This window comes from Athene noctua, chromosome 2 (genome assembly GCF_965140245.1).
Source record: "Athene noctua chromosome 2, bAthNoc1.hap1.1, whole genome shotgun sequence".
Taxonomy (NCBI): Eukaryota; Metazoa; Chordata; class Aves; order Strigiformes; family Strigidae; genus Athene; species Athene noctua.
In genome coordinates, this window is record NC_134038.1 from 128623223 (window position 1) to 128636668 (window position 13446).

The window sequence follows — 13446 nt, forward strand, 5'->3', positions numbered from 1 at the left end:
AAACATACTTTAGTCAAAGTCTGTTTGTTTACATTAGATTTTAATTTTGAATGTATAAATCCATTTAAAATTATATTTATTGATAGTAGTTTTGATAGTCTAAGCGTGAAAACGGAGTAAGACTTGTAGGAAGAAGTGTCTTTAAAAAGAAAAACTGATGTGATATGGGAAAGAGATTTTTGCATGCACAAACAAATACAGCCTTCAGAGGTCAATATGAGTTAAACACAGTTGTCCTGAGCTTGATTTCATTAAGTTAATTAGAATTACATTACACTGTTTAAGAGAAAAGGTAGTTTGTATATATGAAGCAAGTTGTAAGAATACGAGGAAGTGATAAGGCTGCTGTGGGACAGAGAGAGGTCAGTTATTGCTTCTGGAACATGGAAGGATTAGTGAGGAAAATTTACAATTTGCCATAAAACTGATAACTCTTTTGATTCTATAATTTTGATGCCTAGTATAAAAACAAAAAAAATAACAAGTGGTTCTTCCCAATATTATAATACTGACTTAATTATGACTTAATTGAAAATGTTTTGTGTATATATGCACTGTGAATATATAAGTAAATGTAATATCCACACCATAAGTATTCTAATAAAATCTGGAGTTTTACTTTTTAATGTTTCTAATGCTAATAGGCTACTAACCAGAGGGCAGCAATGGACTGTCTTCAGAATGCAGACAGAAGAAGTTTGCTGATGGAGATTCAAGTTTTACATGCTCAGATGAACAGTAAGAAAAATAATCCAAAGAGAGAACAAGAGTTTGATTCAAAAAGCCAAGGTGACTTCCCTGGTAATGTCTATTTCCAAATGCTTTCATGGCAGTGCTCATAATGTAGATGAAGAAAAGTTGACTTTCTTTGCTCTCTGATTTTGATATTCATGTCCTGAGTGTGCATACTTTTCACCTTTTTCAAGCTTACTGGACTAATTTTGCAAAAATTAGGATATAGTCTGTGTTCTTATGACTTGTATCAAATTAAAAGCGATACAAAGTTATTTTAAGGTTCTATATAAAGGTTATTTTCCATGTATGCAATTCATTGTTTAGGTTCAACAGCTTTGAAATTACCTGTTGGATAGTCAGTCATAATGAGTAAACTAAGAAGCAATTAGAATGAACAACAACTAGTTCAGAGAACAGGTATACTTTAAGTAAATGTTCACTGTGAGTGTTTTGTCACAAAAACTTGGTCACAAGTATACATACATACCTAACTTCAATTATGTTAGTCATAATCCAAATGATATATTTTTATATGGTTGAGCACATAGCCTTTTAAGAGTTGAAGTGATTTCTTAGAAAGTATGAAAGGTATTCCAGTATAAAAGGCATGGTTTTGCTTTCACTCCACTATTGAGAGAATACATTATTTTTAAATATCACTCTTAGTGATAGCCTTGTGGTCTCTGTGCTAGGGGAGTCTTTACCCAAATAGTGTTGTTTGTTTACTAAGTAATTTCTATGTTAATGGTACTCTCATTAGAAATGCTGGAGTATAATATGCAGCAGAAGCAGTCACAGATACTGGAGATGCAGGTGGAGCTCCGCAGTATGAAGGACAGAGCAGCTGAGCTTCAGGAACAGCTGAATTCAGAAAGAATGATGGGTGCTGAGCTGAAGAATGAACTTGCACAAGCCAAACTGGAGCTTGAAGCAACCCTTAAAGCACAGCACAAGCACTTCAAGGACCTAGAATCCATCAGGTGTGGCTTTCAGTGCCAAATTTCCTGTGCTGACAGTGAAGATGATCTTTTCTATGTTGTCTCAAATCGTAATACTAATTTTATTATGGAAGTTGATCTCATGTAATGTAAATTATCTCAGTTTTTCTGTAAAACGTATCTGACAAAAAACAGACTTCTGTTTTATTTGACAAATGTAATTCTATAGATTAAGAAGATCTGATCCATAGTTTGATTTAATGATTTATTAATATCAAGTTTCTTCTTAAATTTTGACACATTAGACTACTGTATACCAGCTAATAAGTGTACTATATTTATTAAAGGTTTTTCTGCTTCTAAAACTGAACATGGGGAGAAAAACCTGCAGAGTTAAGGTGACTTTGCAAATACTTCAGTATGAAATTCTGTAACTTCTGAGTGTTGCTTTGGTCAACAGCAGAGGTAACAGGCCAAATATTTGTCACTCAAGAAACCCATTGTTATTTATGCCTTCACCAGAGAGACATGCCTATGTGTGGTATCTTAATGTTCAGCTCAGAGATAACAAACTAAGATAAGATTTTAAATTTATATTACTTTATAGATTATCTTACAGCCTTTACAGACCACCAGGATCAAGATTCTTGCATAAATTGATAGAAAATTGATTCACAAAAAAATTAAAATTCAGGGCACAGATTTCCCCCCTGCTCCCCCCCCCCGATAGATTTTTTTTCTTTGAGACTTAGGGCAGCAAAATGCATTTCCCCTGCATTTTTTCAGATTTTGGCCAGTGACTGAATTCAGTTGAACACTAGCTGCTCTGAGCCACAAATTAATAAAAAATGACAGCTACAAAGTTAGCAGGATGGACTCACTTTCTGTCATTTTTGAGCTGTGCAACTGTTTTTTCTCATTTTTGAGCTAGGCTTGTTTTTCTAAATAGGCTTTTCACTGTTACTCTATTACACAAGCAGTGCACAAGATGAAATAAATATGAAGTAACTGATGTTGCTGTGATAGGATTAGAGCCATTGACTAATACAAAGGTTGTCCATTTCTCTTTTAGAACTGAAGTTAAAGAAAAAGCAGCTGAGCTAGATATTCTCAAGGATACAATGGCCAGTGAACAGAAAAAATCAAGAGAGCTACAGTGGGCTTTGGAAAAGGAAAAAGCTAAAATGGAACGCAGTGAGGAAAGAGGAAGAGAAGAGCTTGAGGTATTCCATAATCCTAAATGACCTGGAACATCAAGGAGCACGCAAATATTCTTCTGGTTAACATATCATCTCAGCTTACATTTCTGTCCAATGTGTGCTCCATGGGTGTCTTCAACAGCAGCATTATGTCATCTGTAGCTGAAGAATGATGTATAAAAGCTGCGTGGCAAAGAAAGAAAAGGGCCTGATGCAAATTCTGTTGAAATCAATAGTAACTTTACAGCTGCACTTTTCAGGGCCAAGATGAAAATATTCTAATTTGTATAATAGCCATCAGATATTCAAGGAGACAGGACACTGCTAACATAGCTACACCTAGCCCCCACCACAATCTGACTCATAAAAGATAGGATTTATTATTTAAGGAGCTATATTGTTTGTCACCATTTTAAAAGCAGTTTCACCTCATGAAAACCAAACTAGGAAGTTTACTTTAGGAGAAAATGCATTAGCAGCTTCCTTGGTACCTCTGCAGTATCTGATATAGTGAGAGAGAGAGCAGGTATCCTAGTACAAGTATTGAGACAAAAAAGCAGTCACTTTAACAGCACAAATTTATTTACATCTTGAAATCTTAACTTTCAAAACTACTTCCACAGTTTTAGAAAGGTAAAGCAGCTAGTTATCTTCAACTTCAGAACTACAGCTGTTTGTATCGCATTAAAAAGTAAATGTTACAAATACTCTTTTATGAGATGATCTGATTTTAGAATGGACACCTGTAATATCAGATGTAACTGCAGCATGCAGAGTATTGTCACATTAATTGTGAACAGCAAAATCTGTTAAAAGTAACGTGTAGAGGTAGCATATTTGCAATTTGCAGAAGATAATGGGAAGTATACACAAATGGTTTTAATCAGTTCTTTTCTTCTGTTTTCTTATGAAAGGATTTAAAATTTTCACTTGAAGATCAAAAGCAAAAGAACTTACAGTTAACTAAACTTTTGGAGCAAGAGAAACAGCTGTCAACTGATCTGCAACAGAAAATTGAATCCCAAGAAGCACTCAGTGCTGCCCAGCTGTCACGTGAACGAGGCCGTAATTCTGAGTTGCAGGTGCTTCTTGAATCAGAGAAGGTTCGAGCTCTCGAAATAAGCAGTGCCCTTGAAAGGGAAAAAGAGCTATGTGCTCAGCTTCAAAGTGCTGAAGATAAGGGACAAGCTGGAACACCTAATCCATCAGAGGAATTACTTAAAGAGCTACAGAAACAAATGAATGAAAAGCATGACCGTATAGTGGAGTTAGTAAGTGAGATGGAGAAGTATAAACTGGAATCTGTGCAAGTGAGACAGCAAATGGAAAAAGAAAGGCAGATCCAGAGGAAAGCATTACAAGCAGAACAGGATGCTAACATAACAGCACAGAAGAAACTCCATGAACTGGAGTCCAAAGTAGAAGACCTTCAGTGGCAACTTGGAGAAAAGAAGCAAGAAGTTAATAAATTAGGGAATGAAACAAAGAAGTTGCAGGAAATAATCCAAGAACTACAGAAGAAAGAGCAGGATAATGAAGGAAGAAGGGAAGCCCAAAGGACACCAAGCCACAATCCAAATGAGGTACAGTAGGACAGAGAGCAACGTGTAATACTGAACTTTGCAATTCAGCTTTTAATTCTTTTGTTCAGTTAGCATTGTGTGTCACTGTGCCTTTATTCACTCTATAAAATAGCCTGCAGATTGCAAAATACAGGCACCAGAGAAAGGGAAAGGGGAAGCATTCCAGTTCTGCTACCTAAAACTATTTACACACATCCTCTGAGAACGAAGCTGTAGAAGTTTAAGGAGAAACATGAGCAGGAGAAATGCATCTGAATGTATGCACACACTTTGTGTCTCAGTATAGGAGAAGAATATTCCCTGCACCCAGTCGCAGGAATGAGCTATTGCTACTCAGGAATGCTCCAGGTCAGTGCTCTTAATCTTTAGTTCATAAACCACAAGTGGTCTTTGAAACATTTAAAAGTGATCTCCCAACAACTTCAGTAATTAAATGAGTAAGTAATCAAATAAGCATATACATGAATATGTATATGTTAGCAAACATAGCAAACAAAATAGAAGGAAGAAATCAAGGTAAAAAATTAATTTAAGAATTTAGCCTATTTTTAGATGAATGAAAGTTGGAACTGCTGTTTCCTGTAAATTTCTCTCTCTCTCATAAAAGGTTTGGAAAGTTTAAAAATTATTTTGAAATTACTTTTAAAACTCTTTAGAAAGTTCCCTGTAGGAGATAAATGGTGCTGGCTGACTGATTTGTGGATAGTCCCAGAGAGCCTTGACAGGACACTTGCCTCTTTGCTGACTATGTTTTTGCCCATCATGCCATCATTCCATGCTTTTTGGCAGCTGTCTGTGGAGCCAGGATTTTTCTCTTCATCTAAGCTGGCTACTGGTTTTAATCTTCTGAAATATTGGAAACTACACACAGCTGGAGGCAGGATGTTGAGTGTATTGATTCCTGCCATGCTCAGTTTGTGGACCTTGCTCTTCTGCTCAGAGGTGACTGCCAGCACTGCAGTCAACAGAGAATCTTCTCTTGGATCAGGTTGGCAGTAGCTGTGTTGGGGCTTTTTTAACTCCTCGGCAGCAGACAGTATGATCCACTTTCCAGGATCTGCCTGGAGTTTCAAATAATGAATCACCTGCTGCTTCCTGTGACAACACCCTGCTTTTTGTCATTGGTACCACACCATTGTCAAATATCTAAAGGCACAGCTGTAGACTCCGGTTTCCCTGGGAGGGCTAGCAGTTTTTCCATGGCCAGTATCAGAGGGGTGTTAGTGAGGGTGAGGAGCACATGTTCAGGGCGTTGTTACACCTGTGGCAGCATCAGTGGTATGGTTGCCTGTGACTGGGGACTGACCTCTGTGACCATGGTGGGCTTTTCCAGTCCTGTTCCTCTGACTGTCAGTTGGTCACTGAAGCACGTGGGCACAGTAGCCCTAATTCCATGCAGAACTGGTAAAGGAGCTGCTGGCAGAAGAAACAGAAAGGCTTGGTGCCTTCCTGCCAGCTGAGTTTATTGAATGGATTCACACCGTAGCTGTATGATCACTAGATCTTAGTCAAGAGAGGCATCACACTATACCATTCACAAATAATGGTTTGGTGGTACACTACAACAGTACTGTAGTTGCACTAAACTCCTTTCTGTGTCAGAATTGTTCTTCAATTTCTGGGTGTGTTCCAGAATCAAATGTTTCCATTTTAAAACACTGAACAACATGCATTATATAAATATAAATATATATATATATGAAAATACATATTTCTGTACAGACTGACTGGGATACACCTAATGACAGAACAAGAAATTGGGTTCTCCAGCAAAAAATGGAAGGAGCTGAGACAAATGAATCAACCTACCCCACACTCACGGGAGGAGATCTCTCTGCTGCTACTGAAATTCTGGAGAATGTCAGACAAAAGCTGCAAAATACATCTCCAAAGCTGAAGCAGCTGGCTCGGAAAGCTGCGAGCAGGTTAGACCAGTCTTCAGCTACTCGGTTTTGTTAATAGCAACTGGCAAGCTGGTATGTTGGGTTTTAATCATAATTCAGAGACTGCAGGCCTAGCTGATTTTGCGGTGGTTCTAGTTTTATAGTGTATGCCATTACTTGAAGTGTGCTGATGTAAGACAAGATCACAGAGTATCAAGTACTGCTCTAAATCTTACATGTTTAATATGGTCTTTTATAAGTTACAGCAAAATTGTCTCTTTTTTTTCTCTGAGAAGTGGTAAGATTTATTTGGGTATGGTGTAGGTAGATCATTTTAAAACAATTTAGTAATGAAATATTCACTGTATAAGGGGACGAATATAGGCATTATTGCTGTAGATCATCCCCCTTGCTTTGCCCAGAAAATAATTAATATTTTATGGTCAAGTGAAACTGATCTTGATTCTTATTTTCTCAGGTTACTATCTACTTAAGAAAAAAAAAATAGCATGGTACCAGGTTCATGGGAGGTTTGAATCTGTTTTTATTTTGCTCTGATGGTGATTTAATATTAAGCATTCATTCTGAAACATTTTTGGCAAATCGGGATGCAATATATCTTGAAAATATCCTAAGATTTTGGTCACACAGATTCAGAAAATCTGTGGGAGGCAGAACCACGTTTTTAGATGTGCTTCATGTAGAACATCCTTTTCTCAAAATTAATGGGAAGTGCTCTATGCAAGTTCTTTCTAAAATCGAGCCAATTTTGTTTAGAGCAACTGAGCAGTCTTGAAAATGTTGCCATGTCTTCAATAACTACGCTGAAGTGATTTGCTGAAGTCCCAGTGTGTATAGATCGATGGAAAGTCATATCAGACTGGCTGGTGCTGTCAGACTACACCTGCTGTTGAAACCTGTCACTTTTGTTTCAGATTACAGTTTGAAACAGCAGATGATCAAGACTTCATTTCAATACAAAATGCTATTGAAGAAGTTATTTCAGAGCTGCAAAAACTCCCTGGATTGTCCTATCTGGAAGAGGTGAGAGTGCAATGTTGTAACTTTGGTGGGAGAGTTTGGATGATGAGCTGTGAGCAGAAACCAGCAAGAGTTGCTAGTCTGTAATTATCCAGGTCAATACTTCATAGAGGAAAATCTGCTCCAGTGAGTGTTCTGATTTGCAGTTGGTGAATTGTAAAAACCTGTTTCCTTTCATTTTTTCAATTTTAATGATCTTAAAAGTGAATTTTCAACTTTCACATTAAAACTTCTCCAGTTTAAGTTATAAGTTGTTGAATCTCGTGGCTAGATATTGTCCTGTAACTGAAGAAACTTTGCTCAGTACTTCCCAATATTAAATTCAACATTTAATATTTACTCTATTGTGTTGATAAGACACATTTACTTAAACTTCCCTGTATTTACCAAAGGAAAGGCAGTCAAAGATGAAGTAGTGTGCACCTGTGTAAAAAACGAAACGAGGTAATCTGTTACAGAGAATTCAGTAATACTTGATTTTACCTGAGCTTGGCTAGATCTTACCTACATTTTAGGCAAGTGTTTTCAACATGACTTGAAAAAAGCTTTGAGGCTTTTCTTTTCTCTAAGTTAGATAAATCTAAACAGAGTAGAAAATCTTTGCAAATGGTTATAGCCTGGTACAGTTGAGCTTGCATGAAAATTCTGCTGTGATATATAGAGTAAGCATAGAAGAGTAGTTCGTATTAATCTATAGTTTACAAGTACACATGTTTTCTTTATATATTATGAAGTTATTGTCATTACCTACAAAAGTTTTTTACTGTAAGCTATTTATTTTCAAGTTGACAACTTGGATCTAATACAAGTTGTGTTTGGTTTTCTTTCTTGTTTCTAGCTGAAGCTAGTACTACCACCAGGGACTCCATCTAGCTCATTGACTGAGAGGCTGCTGAAACAAAATGCTGAGCTGACGGGCTTTGTCAGCAGACTGAGTGAAGAAAAGAATAATTTGAGGAATGCTGTTATGAAACTGGAGGGAGAACTGAGAAGATACCAGCACAGACAACCTTCTGGAGACTATGTATGTCTTTATTGGTGCTGATATAATCTTGTATATATAGGCATAAAAGCATCATTCTTTGTCCTAGTCACCTAAGTGAGAGTGATCAAACTGTCTGTCTTTGTTGGCTTCCTTCTACAGAGTAAATGGGTGTGAGTTATTCTTATCCTGTGGTCAGTATACCTGGACTCACTCTGTTCACTGTAAACATTGTGATTTTACTCATCATCTTTTTGTTAACTGCTCTTTTCTTTTAAATTCCATGTGCTTCTCTTTTTGATCTGTATCTCATCACCATGATGAGTAGCAAATAGCTCCCGATAGCTTCACCGTCATGAAGCTAGTATGATGTGGTGAGGGAGATTTTTTATTTTTTTTTTTGGAGAAGCTGTATTTTTCTAGGACATTGATCAGTCTTAAACTCACTGTCTCTGAGGTGTTAGGATGCAGGAGTGGCCTCAAATCCAATCAGTGGGTAGTTTTTCTCATTAATTTTATGAGTTCTCCTCCAAACTAATGACTAGAATGACACAGCTCAAGCTTTTCCAAACTGTGTGGTTCAAACTGAGTTTCTTTTGTCTTCAGTCTTCTAGACACTCATCGGATGTTGGAGTTAATATCGATACTCTTGTTGCCTCTGAGAAGGAAATTTGGAACAGAGAAAAGCTGTCACTGCAGAAATCTTTGAAACAAGCTGATGCAGAGCTGTCCAAGCTGAGAGCAGAGCTCAGGAGCGAGGCTTTTCTCAGAGAACTGGGATCAGATTCTGAAAATGCTATTTTAAGGGTAGGAAGACTTTGTTGCCCACATACTGACTACAGCTGTTTTTTTAATTTTGATTTGGACCCATTTTTCGTTGTGTTCACTCTGCTTATTTTAAGTAAACAGGTATTTATTCAGCTTAAAAATTTTCATCCTTGGATACCTGACTCTTAGTTCTTCTCCCCAGGAATTATATGTAAGCAACTACGTTGTCCTTTTGTGTGTGCTCTATTTCTTGCTGCTCAGGTAATCCTCAAATTATGAAGAAACATTCAACAAGTGTGAGCAGTGGTGCAGTCTCCTCCATGATAGCAAGAAATAATCACAAAAATGCTCTGAGAGCACTGATATCAAAAGTCTTAGAACTGTAATCATCCTTGGAGCTTATGAGTTGTTTTTTTTTTTTCTTGTAGAGAATTTATGGCAAATACCTACGAGCAGAGAGCTTTCGGAAAGCTCTCATATACCAGAAAAAGTATTTGCTGCTGTTACTAGGCGGATTCCAGGAGTGTGAAGAAGCCACACTGGCCCTCATTGCACGAATGGGTGGACAGCCTTCCTACACAGACCTTGAAATCATCACACATCATTCAAAGGGTTTTACAAGATTTCGCTCTGCAGTCAGAGTGTCCATTGCAATTTCAAGGTAAACTGGAGGAAGTTAGATTTCAAACAGATATGACCGTGCAGTTTAATACATACTTTTCTAGCTCTCTAGTGGAATCTAGAACTGTTCATGTTCCATCCTGTTTAAATTTTTGGTAGTCATGAATATAGTAGATACTGTGTAGAGTGACAGGTTGAGCAGAGCATAGGTAAAATCTGTAATAGGAATAAGCAATCTGATTGTAGTTGAAAAGGGCTCTGTATTTGATAATCAAAGATGGATGAAGTCATAATATTAGGGAAAAAAATTAGCAGTTCTAGGCTATGCACTTGCTTACAATGGTATTTTCTGCAACTTAATTTCATTTGAAGGTTAAATTCTTACACATAAAGTATAAAAGATCTATGAACTAATTTTATTCATCTAGGTAGTTCTTGGAATTTGCAAGACTATAGGTCTGAGACTAAGGATGAATAGGAATAGATGAGGAAGAATAAGTGAAGGTTATTGCTGCATAGTACTGCCATGTTGCTAGCAAACCTTCAGAAAGGTTTGAACCCCCAAGGGCTTCTGTTTGCTGTTGATCTGAGCCTTATGTGTGGTATAAAATCAAGGAACTATTCATGTACCTGTTCTAAGTGAGACTTTTACACATAGCACTGTGGTTACAGTTTTGGGGATGCAACAGTGCAAAAAGTATATTTAGTATGATTTTTAAATGCTGATGCACTGTTGCTTAGGTGCTTGAGCCATTTGCTGTCATCTTGGACTTATGCAGCACCTTTGGAATCACTGGAATTGCAGAGGTGAAGGTTAAAGCAGATTTGGACAAAAGATGGTTTTCTTAGGGATGTGTATAAGGATGTTTTCTACTTGATCTTCAGGTTCTAGATGCCCATCCATTAACTTTACTTGGTGTCCAAGAAGTTCTTATGCCTGCTAGAATACAACAGATTATTTTTCGCAGACTATTTCATTTATCCTGAAGTTTGTTTGTTTGTTTTTTCTATTTGAAATACAGAATGAAGTTCCTGGTTCGTCGATGGCACAGAGTTACAGGTTCTGGTATATTAAGTATCAATAGGGATGTCTTTAGCCAGAACACAGGTAAAGTATAGTCCAGTAATGATTGAAAGAATAGTGTTCACAAGTCACAGCACTGCTTAATGGAGATGGTTTTTAACTTTAATTTTCCTCATGTGGAATGAATGGGGTGCTGTTCCCACTTCCTTTTGCTATAATTGCTTGGATTAACCTATTTCTCAGGTTTTGGGGAGTTGCCATGCTCAGCACAGACACTAATCTATTTGCTTTCTGTTCAATCTTGTTTTACTCCATTGTGGGTGGGATTTTTAAAAAAATGGCAACTTTCCCTATGGAGTGTGTTTGTAAAAACAATTTTAGATGCATCATGTAAGAGATCTGCACCCCTGGCTCGGAGAGGGGATGCTGAGGACAGGGATGAACCGAGGAATCGTAGCAACCACAGGATCCCACAGTGACAACAGAGCCTATTGACCAGCCCTCCCTGGCTTTTTTCTCAGAACAAAAGCCTGTCATTCTTTTGGTATAGCTTAAAGTTTGGTAAAACTGGTTTTTTGTTTGCTTTTTTGGTAGGAGCTTAAGGAGAATAGAAGCTTCTTTATTAATTCCTGGCTATCTAGGTCTGCATTTAAAACCCTGTCCTGCTCAGTCTGTGAGGGTGTTTTCATTAACATCAGCGAGGCCAGGATTTCACCTCTGGTTTTCTCTGAAACAGTCTGAAAGTGGTCTACACTTGTTAAATGCTGTTTTTGTGATAGGCGAACAGAAAACTCACATATGAGATTCCCTGTAAAGTGCAAAAAGTGTTACTGCTTTTAATTTTCAAGACATTGCTTTTTATATTTCTAGGTAATGAATTACGGCCTGATTCATTCTCTGGTGGCATGGATCTTTATGGAGAACAAAGGCATTCCTACAGATCCAGGTCAGACATGGAGTCTCCTAGAACTTTCAACATAAGTACATTTTATTTTAGATTATTATTCTTTGTCAGAACACTTGTTTACCTAAATGAATGCATCAGTGCTTACTGCTAAGGTTTGTAATCTTTAATGCCATAATATCTTTCTAACTTTTTCTTGTAAGGACATCTAACAAATCATCTCTCAGGCCTTCAGTGTGTGTTTACTCATCACCTGATCAAGGCCAGAGCTTACAGACTTGCTGTCTGATTTATGTCATGTTCTTGGAATTGGTGGTGGATCGCTGGACGGAGCTACCGTTATCTCCATCTGTAGAGTCTAGGCTTTGTAGCCAGGTGAACCTGTCCACCTTTGGTGGTTGGCAGCAGTGTGGTGTGGAGAGGGGCTGCCTCAGGTGCCTTCAGCCAAAGGAAGGGAAAAGCAGGGCCACTCACTGTGGCTGAGAAGGGTCATCTGGTTATTGTGGATTGCAAGGAATTACTGCGGCCTCGTGGCCAGAACATGGGTGGAAGCTGCTTGGTAGCTTTGCTGCTTGATCTTGTTTAAACCGTTTCGGTTGGCTGTAGTAAGCAGTGATACCAGAGGTATTAGTGAATCAGATGCCAGTGAAACCACGTTATTTTTCATCAAATACAACGTTTTTATGAGCACCATCAGCCTTTGATGAGTTTATATGGAGTTGTGTGCTCAGATCTTTACCGAATATCAGATTCTAGCCATTTTGTTTTTTCATTTTTGTATAAACGACCTCCCCATTTGTAATCTTAGTTTGTGGCAACCGTAAGAATTTACATGGAAAAAATGTTTATTTTAGCCACTCTTGACTTTTACTTACAGAGTGTAACGAAGAGTCAGAATCCTGTAAAGATGGCTGTGTACTTATTCACACAAGCTTCTTAATAGAAAAGCAAACTTGAATCTACCACGGCTTCTGTTGCAGTCTCAGTAGGAATTTGCTGGTCAGTCTTTGTCTCAAAGAAATGCAGCAACAAATCAAGTGCAGTAGAAAGAAAAAGCAACTGGGAAAAGTGGTTTCTCTGGGGGAGGCATTATAATGGCTTGGACAATAAATGGCAGGGAGGTTAAATGGGTGTAATGTGCTGGTTACCACATGGGTAAGTTAAGGGACATGCAGTCAGTAAGGTATCCCTACTTACAGTATTTTGCTGTGTCTGATGATAACTTTTGTTTTACTTGAAATTCTGCTTTTTGGAAACATCTGTGGTGTTCTGCCCCTAGGTTCCATGGTACACATGCTGATTTAAACCCAGTCTCTTTCGCCTGTTCTCAACTGCAAAACTATGATCCTGAAAGAGCTTTAACAGATTACATCAATCGGCTGGAGGCACTACAAAGGCGACTTGGCAGTGTGCAGTCAGGTAAGGGCTCAGGCAGTCCTCCCTGTGACTCCTGGGTAGCACAAGGCACGGTTCCAACTTAGAAAGTGTGTGCTGGTTCTCTGAGATATATAACAAACATCTGTGATTTTAAGCATTTTCAGCCATAAACAAGAGGCTATTCTGAGTTGTAGCAAAAAGCTCATTAAAAAAGAAATAGTAAAATTCTTTGAAGGGAGACATACAAGTGTGCTTTAATTACAGATTTTGAGTTTATTGGTAACACTTTAACTTTCCCTGATCTCTAATAAATAGGCAGCAAGGATTCAGTTGGAATCTTATTGAGATTTTAAGCTAGGTGGATCAAAATGTACCCAAAAGACTGAGGAAG

The 13446-nt window shown here is 37.8% G+C and overlaps 1 protein-coding gene across 1 annotated transcript in view; it reads left to right on the forward strand.

Moving 5' to 3' along the window:
* Positions 1–13446, forward strand: part of AKAP9 (A-kinase anchoring protein 9) — a 118242-nt gene that overhangs the window by 103864 nt on the left and 932 nt on the right. The window contains 13 exon segments of the mRNA XM_074900258.1: positions 645–789; positions 1496–1715; positions 2746–2896; positions 3787–4455; positions 6178–6380; positions 7274–7382; positions 8218–8403; positions 8968–9168; positions 9558–9790; positions 10773–10858; positions 11645–11737; positions 11740–11755; positions 12958–13097. Coding sequence (XP_074756359.1) covers positions 645–789; positions 1496–1715; positions 2746–2896; positions 3787–4455; positions 6178–6380; positions 7274–7382; positions 8218–8403; positions 8968–9168; positions 9558–9790; positions 10773–10858; positions 11645–11737; positions 11740–11755; positions 12958–13097 — 2452 coding nt within the window.